Source organism: Pongo pygmaeus, chromosome 1 (genome assembly GCF_028885625.2).
Source record: "Pongo pygmaeus isolate AG05252 chromosome 1, NHGRI_mPonPyg2-v2.0_pri, whole genome shotgun sequence".
In the NCBI taxonomy this organism is placed as follows: domain Eukaryota; kingdom Metazoa; phylum Chordata; class Mammalia; order Primates; family Hominidae; genus Pongo; species Pongo pygmaeus.
In genome coordinates, this window is record NC_072373.2 from 14,029,268 (window position 1) to 14,042,435 (window position 13,168).

Consider the following 13,168-nt stretch of genomic DNA (forward strand, 5'->3'; position numbering starts at 1 on the left):
AAAATGATTTAAGATTTAAATTAGCCATTTTGCAGGTCTTAGGAAATGTAATAAGAGTTTGGGAATACCTATATTCATCACTGGCATGCTTATTCTTTGTGAGGATAAATGGAAATATTTTATTTTTTTCTCTCCCTAGACCAGAGGAAGAGTCTTCATCATCCTCCAGTGATGAAGATGAGGATGATAGGAAACAGATTGATGAGCTACTAGGCAAAGTTGTATGTGTAGATTACATTAGTTTGGATAAAAAGAAAGCACTGTGGTTTCCTGCATTGGTGAGTAGCTTCAATATAAAAGAGTTTAATTTTAAACTATATAAGTTTATGAAGAAAACAATTTTCTTACTAATGTTTTTCATAGGTACAAAATGAGGAAATGTTTTTAGCATTATTTACTTCACACTAAGCTTACTTTCAGCCTTGTCTTTCAGTACAAAGAACTCTTGATGTCATTTAGGAAAGGCAAAATCTTGATAATCTTAGAGGTTTAGCTATGTGGAAGTTGAATTCTCTCTCTCTCGGTAGAAAATTCATGATGCAAACTTTTAAAGCTCCTAAGTCCATGTAGGTCTAGATTGCAAAAGAACAACAGAATCTTTCCTGGTTGACAAGGATAACTAGACATTTTCCTCATACTTAGTGAATCAGGGTGTTTCCATCCTTGATCTTAATCTTGCCTTTTAGGTACTCCCTATATAATCATGACTGCAATTATACATTACCCCAATCTTCAATTTTCTCTACAGTAGATTGTTAATTCTACCTACTTTTTAATGTTTTTTTCTCCAAAAGATTGCAATTCCTTAGATTCCAGGTTGAATATTTTTCATTTTTCCCTTGTTTTCTCACGTTGCCTTTTTGTGATTCTGAGGAGGTACTCAAGATTTATTATCAGGAGTATCCTCATGATTGTCCCAAGTTCTTGTATTTCAAACTGTTAAGACATGACAGAAAGCCTTTTGAGCTTTTTATCTCTCTGTTTTTCGTAACCACTAGCTTCTTTAGCAAGTTGAAAGGGCCATGTATAGACCATTTTCTTTGACTTTTACAAAGGGAACATATACTAATATCTTTCACGGACATAACTAGGCTGCTTTTCAAGTAATCTTTTGGTAGACAAAATAATTTGTAGCTCTTAAAGCAAATAAAGGTTCAACTAATAATTAGCTATATATGATACTTTAATGAAGATTTAACTCTGTGGCAATAAGAATGCATTTTTTTCTGGACAGGATATAATTGGATAAATCGCTTAAGGTTTTAAATTTCAAGTAGGAGACTGAAGTTAATAATCAGTATCTCTTAAGAATTATCTTGGCTGGGGTGTGGTGGCTCACACCTGTAATCCTAGCACTTTGGGAGGCTGAGGTGGGCAAATCCCCTGAAGTCAGGAGTTCGAGACCAGCCTGGCCAACAGGGCGCAAAACACTGTCTCTACTAAAAATACAAAAAAATTAGCTGGCTGTGGTGGCACATGCCTGTAATCCCAGCTACTCAGGAGGCTGAGGCAGGAGAATAGCTTGAACCCAGGAGGCGGAGGTTGCAGTGAGCCAAGATCGTGCCACTGCACTCCAGTGTGGGCGACAGAGCAAGACTCCCTCTCAAAAAAAAAAAAGAAAAAAAAAGAAAGAATTATCTTGAACTCTTTAAAATTTTGATATGTCTGAATTGTCCTATGATGATTTTACCTGAAGACCATTGAGTCATTTGTATCAAACAGTGAGATCCACTTTTTTTTTTTTTTTTTCCTGGAGACAGAGGCTTACTCCATTACCCAGGTTAGAGTGCAGTGGTGTGATCCTGGCTCGCTGCAGCCTTGACCTCCTGGGCTCAACAATTCTCCCACCTCAGCCTCCTGAGTAGCTCACACTACAGGTGGAGACCACCACATCTGGCTAATTTTTAAATACTTTGTAAATACGAGGTCTCCCTATGCTGCCCAGGCTAGTCTTGAACTCCTGGATTCAAGTGACCCTCCCATCTTGGCTTCCCAGAGTGCTGGGATTACAGGTGGGGGCTACTGAGCCCAGCCCACATCTTTTACAAATACGTCCTCCCCTCACTTCATATTTAATAAACTATAAACTGAAGATCCGCTGATAAACAAAAGACACTTTGAAAGTACTATTCTCATGTTTGACAACTAATTTGTTCTCAAATATTGAGAGACAGAATGGGTCAAAATTATTCTCTGTCTCTGTTTTGTATGTTCTCACTCCCTTACTAAAAATAATTAGCCAAATTCTCCTCTGATGCTTTTTTCCCTTAGGTTAATGACATTTAATAAAATTTTTGTGTTCTCAAGACTAACACATATTTGTTAGGTATGCATTTATCATATACCAAGTTCTGTTCAAAATATTTAACAAGGATAGACTCATTTAGTTGCTGTAGAGGTTTTTTATTCTCATGATTAATAAACTTTTCTTTTTTCTTTTTTTTTGTTTTTTGTTTTGAGATGGAGTTTCGCCCTTGTTGCCCAGGCTGGAGTGCAATGGTGTGATCTCGGCTCACTGCAACTCCGCCTCCCAGGTTCAAGTGATCCTCCTTCCTCAGCCTCCCGAGTAGCTGGTGTTACAAGCCACCATGCCCGGCTAATTTTGTATTTTTAGTAGAGACAGGGTTTCTCCATGTCGGTCAGGCTGGTCTCCAACTCCTGACCTCAGGTGATCTGCTCGTCTCAGCCTCTCAAAGTTGTGGGATTACAGGCGTGAGCCACCACACCTGGTGATGATTAATAAACTTTTCTCTACAATTTGTGGTTGAGAATCTGCTAACTCTTTATTCTCTTTCTCTTATTTTCCTGCTCATTGACTAACAATTGCAGAGACTTAGAAATGGGATTAAAACACTATTCTTTGTTTATATGTATTTGTATGAAAACTTATGTCCATAATATATATAAACTCTTTTGTATATTTGTGGTTTTTGTGCTAAACTAGGTAACCATGGTCTCAAATGAAAAAGAAACAATAGAACTATCTTTGTTTTTACTGTTTTCTACTTGTGATGTCCATTTACCCTTTTTAGTCAACATGTTTTATTTCTTTATCTCCACTGCTTAGTTCAGTGTTCAGCACAAATTAAGTATGCAGTAAATGTCAGCTCTTGTAATGATAGTGAAAAATGAGGACAATTATTTGTTTTAATAAATATAAATATTTTATAATACCTTTATACCTTCCTGTGTATCCAACATTTAGTGGATACCTATATGTACAAGGAGTGTGCTAACACCTATTATGAGATAGGTATTAGTATTTATCCCCATTTAGAGATAAGGAAACTGAGTATTAGCAGCGTTAAGTTAGTTGCCACACGTTGGGTTAATTATTAAGCTGAAAAAAAGCATCAGTGTATGCGATTTTCTTTCTTTCTTTCTGAAGCACTAGGAGTCTTTATGAGTTTCTTTTGAAAGTATTTTTTAAGGCCAGCTGCAGTGGCTCACACCTGCAGTCTCAGCACTTTGGGAGGCTGAGGCAGGCAGATCACCTGAGGTCAGGAGTTCAAGACCAGCCTGGCCAACATAGTGAAACCCCTTCTCTACTAAAAATGCAAAAATTTGCAGGGCATGGTGGTGCGTGCTTGTAGTCCCAGCTACTCTGGAGGCTGAGGCAGGAGAATCGCTTGAACCTGGGAGGCGGAGGCTGCAGTAATCTGAGATCACGCCACTGCATTCCAGCCTGGGTGACAGAGCAAGACTTTATCTCAAAAAAAAAAAAAAAAAATATATATATATATATATATATATATATATATTTTATACAACCGTTTTGTGGGTCAGGTGCGGTGGCTCACGCCTGTAATCTCAGCACTTTGGGAGGCCGAGGTGGGCAGATCACTTGAGGTCAGGAGTTCAAGACCAGCCTGACCAACGTGGTGAAACCCTATCTTTACTAAAATACAAAAATTAGCCGAGCATGGTGGCGGGCGCTTATAATCCCAGCTACTTGGGAGGCTGAGGCAGGAGAATTGCTTGAACATGGGAGGTGGAGGTTGCAGTGAGCTGAGACCGTGCCACAGCACTCCAGCCTAGGTGACAGAGCAAGACCCCATCTCAAACACACACACACACACACACACACACACACAGACACAACTGTTTTGTAAGTCTTTTTCTCAATAAGAACATTAAATTTTTTAATATTAGTGTTTTGAGTTACTAATTTAAGCTTCTCACACCATAATCACTAAAAAGTTTCTTTGATGAAAATAAAAAATCTAAGGATTTTTAATATTGAAAGGATAGGAATCTGTTTAGTCAGCCATTTCACTGTTGTTTTTAAATTCTTAGAATTATTGATGTATGTTATCCCCTCCCAAAATTGAGATCCATTGGACAGGGATGGATAGTTTTTGGTAACTAGAGTGAAAAGTTATGTTCTAAATCGACCAATCTTGATATAATCACACAAATAATATTTGTGTTTCTAATTTATAAGTTATTTTTATAAATCGAGTAAATTCAAAGTGTTTTAGTAACATCATAAGAAAACAGTTAACTGGGTCTGGTGGCCTGTGCCCATAGTTCCAGCTACTTGGGAGACTGAGGTAGGCGGATCGATTGAACCCTGGGAGGTTGAGGCTGCATTGAGTCGTGATCACGCCACTGCACAGAGTGAGACCTTGTCTCAAAAAAAAAAAAAAAAGAAAAAGAAAAAGGCAACAACTACATAGTCCCAGGAACTATAAATAACTACCATGCGCTGAGTATTTACCCTGACTAGGACTGTGCTGAGCTTATTAATATAAGTAGTATTGTTTAATCCTAATTAAGACTTACTCTGAGTCTCAATTTTTTATCTTATTTTCCTATTTCATTTTAAGAGGGGGAAATCTTAGATTCCATGGCTCATGCAGTTCTCCTTTTCAGTTTTTTTCACCAAGTTCTCCTCTTCTAATCACCCTTTCAAGCTGTAATTCAGGATTCAGAATGTATTGCTGTATTTTCTTTAGGGTGATCTCATCCCCTTTTAAAGCTTCACTTTGCACAGATAACAAAGAGATAAAGTGACCAAGAAAATAACATACATGGGTGAATGGGATAAAATGCATATTGTCGTTCTGTGGCAGAACTGGACAGTGAGCCCACTTACTCATACACCAGTGTCATCACTGGCCAAAGCTATCACATGTGCAGTTTTTGAAATCCTTAGCTCATCAGGGAAAAGTAATGAGTGGATTTGGCTCACAAGCCCCAAGTTTTAGACCCCTAATATTTAGGCTGTGGGCTCTCAAATTCATATCCTTGAGTCCAGACCTCTACGCTTTGCTCTAGACCTGATTTTTCTGTTCACTATCTTCATTTGGATGTCTTTTAGCCACCTAAAACTTAGTAGTCCCAAAACTCCTCTTATTATCCCTTCCCTCATGCACAAACTTGGCCCTTTTTTGTTGTTTTTCTTTCACAGTGAATAACCCTGTCATCTGCCTATTTGTACAAGGCAGAAAACTAAGCGTCCTCTTCTTGTTCATCTTTCTACTTCCCTAATTATCTTGGATATTTCTCATTCCTTTAATTTGCCATTGCCACCACTTTACATCCAAGCCACCACCTCTCACTCAGATGATCACAATAGCCTAGTTTCTTTGAACAGTCGCCTTTGCGTGGTCCATTTGCTTCATAGCAGCCAAAGTAGATTTTTAAAAGGAAAATTTATTATGACATTCTTTGGTTTCAGATTCTTTCAACAAAGATGTTAGATTTTATCCTAAGAATTAATATGGCCTACAAGGCTCTGGAAATTCTGGACCCTTGTTTTTCTCTTAGCCATGATATATCCTTTCAGTTAAGGATCTAGCTCTACCTTTTTTCTGTTTCTGACTAGAACTTTGTCCACAGCTTCATCCTAGGCATAGCTGTGCTTCTGCTTTCAATGCCGTGCCTATGCCAAAAAAAAAATCTAGATTATCCAGGCAGCTGGAAGGATGTAGGATACCAATTTAAAATTACTTGTGTGTGCTCCCACATGTGTGTGTACCTGTTTACCTTCAAACTAAAATTAATTTTTAAACTTCAAGCTTACACTTTTTAAAAGGATTTAAATGGTAGGTACTTACCTATCTATGAGTTCTTTTAGTTATAATAGCTTCACCCTTTTTCTTAAAAGGTGGTTTGTCCTGATTGTAGTGATGAGATTGCTGTAAAAAAGGACAATATTCTTGTTCGATCTTTCAAAGATGGAAAATTGTAAGTATAATTTACTTGGTTTGAAAAACCAGTTTATAAATATATGCTGTTATTTTGAATTAGGATGTTAAATGATTAATTAGTTATTTCCAATTACCTTAGGCTTTTATTTTTCATCATACAGAATGTTTCAAAGAGTGACTGTTTTTCATATTATCTTAATGTGTTGTAGTCTTATAGTATGTTTTTCCTTACCAATTTTGGTAATCTTTTCCAAACTAGACACTCAGTACTGTCTAATTTGTTAACATTTGTCCACATAATAGCTGGTTATTTGAGGCAAATTTGCCATATCTAATGTATTTAATACTTTATTGATTTTTTTGTTTTTTTGAGACAGAGTCTCACTCTGTCACCCAGGCTGGAGTGCAGTGGTGCAATTTCGGCTTACTGCAACCTCTGCCTCTTGGGTGCAAGCTATTCTGCCTCAGCCTCCTGAGTAGCTGGGACTACAGGTGCATGCCACCGCACCCGGCTAATTTTTATATTTTTAATAGAGACGGGGATTCACTATGTTGTCCAGGTTGGTCTCGAACTCCTGATCTCATGATCTGCCCGCCTCAACCCCCAAAGTGCTGGGATTATAGGCGTGAGCCATCGCGCCCGGCCTATTGATGTATTTATTGACATTATTTCCTTAGGGTTTGTTCTTGATGGTCTAATTAGGAATTTCCGATACTTCTACTAGTTATGTCTAATGGTTGTAGTGATACCTGTTGGATAATACTCAACTTTTGCAGTAGTCTGAGGATTAAAATGGGTTACTTGTATATGGATGGTAAGTGTTAAGAAAATTATTTGTTAATTTTTCTTTAAGAATTATATGACTAGAGAAGCCAGATACTTTATACAGAATTGTATTGGGTATAAATACCTTAAAAAGGTCATCATGTTTTAAGATTTGGTGTTTGAATTTTCAAGTTCGGGAAAGGTATTTTTTATTTTTAATTGTTTTATTTTACTTTATTTCATTTTTTTGGCGAGGGTCTCACTCTTTTCACCCAGGCTGGAGTGCAGTGACATGATCACGGCTCACTGCAGCCATGACCCTTTGGGCTCAGGTTATCCTTTCACCTCAACTTCTCTTGAGTAGCTGGGACTACACCTGGCTATTTTTGTATTTTTTTGTAGTGATAAGGTTTCACCATGTTGGCCAGGCTGGTCTCGAACTCCTCAGCTCAAGCGATCCACATGCCCTGGCCTCCCAAAATGCTGAGATTACAGGCGTGAGCCTCTGCACCCAGTCTGAAAAGTTAGCTTCAAAAACAGTATGTAGGCTGGGCGCGGTGGCTCACGCCTGTAATCCCAGCACTTTGGGAGGCCTAGGCAGGCGGATCATGAGGTTAGGAGTGCAAGACCAGCCTGGCCAACATGGCAAAACTACGTCTCTACTAAAAATACAAAAATTAGCCAGGCATGGTGGTGGGCACCTGTAATCCCACCTACTCAGGAGGCTGAGGCAGAAGAATCGCTTGAACCTGGGAGATGGAGGGTGCAGTGAGCAGAAATAATGCCATTGCACTCCAGCCTGGGTGACAAGAACAAGATTCCATCTCAAAACAAAACAGAACAAAACAAAAAAATATGTAGAACCAACTTTAACAAAATTGAGATAATTAGAGGAATTTGAGCACAGAAATGGAATACTGACTTGATATTGTTGGGGGGTAAGGAAAATGGGAAGACATTAGTAGAACGGCACAAACTTTTATTTGTAAGATGAAGAAAGTGTACAGGATCTGATGTACAGTGTGGCAGCTGTAGTATTCTGGCAGCCTCCCAAGTAGCTAGAACTACAGGTGTGTGCTACCATGTTCGGCAAATTTTTGTAGGGTTTTTTTTTTGCCATGTTGCCCAGGCTGGTCTTGAACTCCTGAGTTCAAGTGATCTGCCCACTTTGACCCCCAAAGTGTTGGGATTACAGTTGTGAGCCACTGTGTCCAACCTTTATTTATTTATTTGTTTATTTATTTTCTTTTATTTACTTTTTTTTGAGATGGAGTTTCACTCTTGTTGCCCAGGCTGGAGTGCAATGGCACAATCTCAGCTCACTGCAACCTCCGCCTCCCAGGTTCAAGTGATTCTCCTTCCTCAGCCTCTCAAGTAGCTGGGACTACAGGCATGCACCACCATGCCCAGCTAATTTTTGTATTTTTAATAGAGATGGGGTTTCACCATGTTGGTCAGGCTGGTCTTGAACTCCTGACCCCAGGTGATCCACTCGCCTTGGCTTCCCAAAGTGCTGGGATTACAGTTGTGAACCACTGCACCCAGCTCAACCTTTATTTTTTAAGAGATGGGATCTTGCTCTCTTGCCTACGCTAGAGTGCAGTGGCACAATCATGGCTCACTGTAACCCTGCCCTGGGTTTCCAATCAGCTCCCTGCCTCAGCCTCCCAAGTAGCTGGGGCTACAGGCACATGCCACCACTCCTGGCTAATTCTTTGCTTACTTTTTTAGTTTGTCTGTGGAAACTGGGTCTCGCTATATTACCCATCCTGGTCTTGAACTTTGTCATGAAGCAGTCCTCCCACCTTGACCTCCCAAAGTGTTGGGATTACAGGCATGAATCACCATGCCTGGCCCCAAACATTTTATCATTATATTGCCATAAATCGTTTTTGGCCGGGCGTGGTGGCTCATGCCTATAATCCCAGCACTTTGGGAGACCGAGGTGGGTGGATCAGTTGAGGTCAGGAGTTCAAGACCAGCCTGTCTAACATGGTGAAACCCTGTCTCTACTAAAAACACAAAAATTAGCCAGGTGGTAGTGGCATGTGCCTGTAATCCCAGCTACTCGGGAGGTTGAGGCAGGAGAATCGCTTGAGCCTGGGAGGTAGAGGTGGTGGTGAGCCAAGATTGTGCCACTGCACTCCAGTCTGGATGACAGAGTGAGACCCTGTCTCAAAAACAAAACGAAACAAAACAAAAAAAGTTTTCAGTGTTGCATTTGGGCAGGGGACTCTGGTGTTTGGGAACACGTTGGTGTTTATAAAATAACTCTTACGGTAGGATCCTTCTGTAGATGATTACGTATTTTAACATCCTGTCTTGTATGTTATTTCTGACTTGCTACTCTGTGTGCAATCACTTTTATTGTAAATGTCAACATTCCCATATTTTCAGTATCTTTCTGTGATATGTAATCATCTGGATTCTTAATTAATCTCAGTCATATTTTGGGGTTTTTTTCTTCTCTTATAATTAAAAAACATATATAGTACTTCAGTTCCAAGAAAAGATGTCCATGAAATTACTAGTGACACTGCACCAAAGCCTGATGCTGTTTTAAAGCAAGGTAAGGATAATCTTGGAATAAATTACAAGTACTGTAAAAACTGCTAAAGTGTTTTTGAAGATTAAATTTTTCTTCACTCTTTAAAAATTTTTTTAAATTATGTTCTTATGGTTATATTTGGTTCCTTGTGACCTTTATTTTTATAAACCCATGTGTCTTCTGTGTTATAAGTTTACTTTTCTTTTTTTTTTTTTTTTTTGGAGACAGAGTCTTGCTCCGTCGCCCAGGCTGGAGTGGCGCAATCTCGGCTCACCGCAACCTCTGCCTCCTGGGTTCAAGCAATTCTCTTGCCTCAGCCTCCCGAGTAACTGGGACTACAGGCACACACTGCCATGCCCGGCTAATTTTTTGTTATTTTAATAGAGATGGGGTTTCACCGTGTTGCCCAGGCCGGTCTTGAACTCCTGAGCTCAGGCAGTCCATCTGCCTCGGCCTCCCAAAGTGCTAGGATTACAGGCGTGAGCCACTGCGCCCAACCATAAGTTTCCTTTTTTTTTCTGTTTTTTTTTTTTTTTTTTTTTTAGCTTATAGTCAGGCATAATAATCTAGAATAATGGGAGAAAACTGTGTAGTCAGCTGTTACTATAATCTAGCTTTTGCCTGGTAAATAAAATATTAGTTTCTGGGAATGGTAGAAGAAAGGAATCAAAGTAACTTTGTGTTGTTTTTTTTTTTGTTTTGTTTTGTTTTGTTTTTTTGAGATGGAGTCTTGCTCTGTCGCCCAGGTTGCAGTGCAGTGGTACAATCTCGGTGCAACCTCCACCTCCTGGGTTCAAGCGATTGTCCTGCCTCAGTCTCCCAAGTAGCCGGGACTATAGGTGCCCACCGCTATGCCCGGCTAATTTTTGTGTTTTTAGTAGAGACAGAGTTTCACCATTGACCGGGCTGGTATCGAACTCCTAAGCTCAGGCAGTCTGCCTGCCTTGGCCTCCCAAGTGCTGGGATTATAGGCATAAGCCATCACACCTGGCTGAGGAATCAAAGTAATTTTGGTTTGGTATTTCTCACTAATGAATGTACATCCTTAACCACAAGGCTCCAGTAGTTTTATTTGAGGAATATGTGGTAATTGCATCTGTCACTTAGTTTTTGGCACTGTAAATAGTTGTCTTCTCTTTGCCCTTATTCCTTGAATTCAGTAATATGCTATGTAGATTGGTTAAAATCTTCAAGATTTTTTGGTATATAATTTATTCCCATATATTATAAAATGAGAATAATTGTGTCTAGCTAATTTTAGTCAAAGGTAATTGTTACCATAGTTTTAATTGAAGTTTAACTGAAAATGTAAAAATCATGTGTGGTCAGTTTTCAGGCATTGTATATTTATTTTAATGGCTCTGTGCCTGGTATTAATACTGTTTGATAATTGTTTGTTGCATAAGATATTACATGATTTCGGCCAGGCGCAGTGGCTCACGCCTGTAATCCCAGTACTTTGGGAGGCCGAGGCGGGTGGATCACGAGGTCAGGAGATCGATACCATCCTGGCTAATGGTGAAACCCTGTCTCTACTAAAAATACAAAAAATTAGCCAGGTGTGGTGGCGGGCGCCTGTAGTCCCAGCTACTCGGGAGGCTGAAGCAGAATGGTGTGAACCTGGGAGACGGAGCTGGCAGTGAGCTGAGATCACACCACTGCACTTTAGCCTAGGCAACAGAGCAAGACTCTGTCTCAAAAAAAAAAAAAAAAAGATATTACATGATTTCCTGTATTAAAGGTTTTTACTAGCGAAGCTTAATCTTTGTTTAAAAGAATAAAACTGCTCTTCTTTTATTTATTTAAACTTAAGTAATCTTCCAATGGTGGCAGTTTTGCCATCTATAAAATGACTACCTAATGCATAGGATGGATAGGATTAAATATATTGCTACATTTAAAAGCACTTAACACAGTTTCTGGTACATAGCAAACAATAAATGTCAGTGGTATTAGCACAGTAGTTTTTATTTCTTTATTGTGTTTAATACTTTTTGAGAAAACAATTGTCTTAATTTCTTCAGTTCATGTACCTTGTGGTCTGTTTCCAGCCTTTGAACAGGCACTTGAATTTCATAAAAGTAGAACTATTCCTGCTAACTGGAAGACTGAATTGAAAGAAGATAGCTCTAGCAGTGAAGCAGAGGAAGAAGAGGAGGAGGAAGATGATGAAAAAGAAAAGGAGGATAATAGCAGTGAAGAAGAGGTAAGTGAAAACGGTTGATACCTTTTAAAATTATAAATCACAGTTGGGTTTCCCTTGTGGGTTAGGATTTGGCATTAAGTCATTAATCACATAAGTATTTTTAGTATGAGAAATATTTCATAATCTTGTATTTGTAATACTCATAATCAGATAGTTTACTTGGTTACTTTAGATGTATGATCTTGTGAAATTAAAAATATTAAGTCTGATTTTCCTAATAACCTCAAAAACATGTCTTAGTCTTTCTATGCTTTTTTTTATGAGATGATTAAGAAAATATCCACCAGGCTGGGCGCAGTGGCTCACGCCTGTAATCCCAGCACTTTGGGAGGCTGAGGCAGGCGGATCACAAGGTCAGGAGATCGAGACCATCCTGGCTAACACGGTGAAACCCTGTCTCTACTAAAAATACAAAAAATTAGCCGGGGGTGGTGGTGGGCACCTGTAGTCCCAGCTACTCGGGAGGCTGAGGCAGGAGAATGGCATGAAACTGGGAGGTGGAGCTTGCAGTGAGCCGAGATCGCACCACTGCACTCCAGCCTGGGCGACAGAGCGAGACTCTGTCTCAAAAAAAAAAAAAAAGTTTCTACCTAGGCCAGGCACGGTGGCTCACGACCATAATCGTAGCACTTTGGGAGGGCAAGGCAGGCGGCTCGCTTAAACTCAGGAGTTCGAGACCAGACTGGGCAACATGGTGAAACCCCATCTCAACAAAAATAAAAATAAAAATAATTGGCAGGGCATGTCAGTGCACTCCTGTAGCCCCAGCTACTGTGGAGGCTGTGTTGGGAGGACGGCCTGAGCCCTGGAGGTGGAGGTGGCAATGAGCCGTGAATTTACCACTGCCCTACATCCTGGGTGACAGAGTGAGACCCTGTCTTATTAAAAAAAAAAAAAAAAAAAAAAAAGAACCTACCTACCTAATACTTTAAAATGCTTTTCATTACCATGTTGACAGCTGTCACCTCATGAAATGTTTACATCTCCATATTTTATTGATTTACCCAGAAAAGTGTAAAATACATCTTTCATTTAATATTTAAAAGAAAAATCAGGCCGGGTGCTGTGGCTCATGCTGGGATGAGTAATCCTAGCACTTTCTGAGGCCGAGGCGGGCAGATCATGAGGTCAGGAGTTCGAGGCCAGCTTGGCCAACATGGTGAAACCCCGTCTCTCACTAAAAATGCAAAATAATTAGCCAGGTGTGGTGGTGGACACCTGTAATCCCAGCTACTCGAGAGGCTGAGGCAGTAGAATCGCTTGAACCCAGGAGGCGGAGCTTGCAGTGAGCTGAGATCGCACTATTGCTCTCCAGCCTGGGTGACAGTGCGAGACCCCGTCTCAAAAAAAAAAAAAAAAAGCAGAAAAGTAAAGATCAATATCTCTTTGATTCAGAGAATCTTGAATCATTTTATCTAAGGCAAATGGGTAGATGGTTCTAATTAGATCATAAATAAGACATCTAGTTGTATATGGATCAAAGAGCTCAAATT

General features: G+C 39.7%; 1 protein-coding gene across 6 annotated transcripts in view; it reads left to right on the forward strand.

Annotated features, from left to right (window-relative positions):
* The window catches only part of ARID4B (AT-rich interaction domain 4B), a 160,428-nt gene that overhangs the window by 86,182 nt on the left and 61,078 nt on the right, over positions 1-13,168 (forward strand). For all 6 annotated transcript variants that reach the window (XM_063670896.1, XM_063670899.1, XM_063670903.1 and 3 more), the window contains exons 8-11: positions 140-278; positions 6,113-6,192; positions 9,414-9,490; positions 11,521-11,675. In XM_063670896.1, the coding sequence (XP_063526966.1) occupies positions 140-278; positions 6,113-6,192; positions 9,414-9,490; positions 11,521-11,675 (451 nt within the window). The remainder of the gene's footprint in view (positions 1-139; positions 279-6,112; positions 6,193-9,413; positions 9,491-11,520; positions 11,676-13,168) is intronic.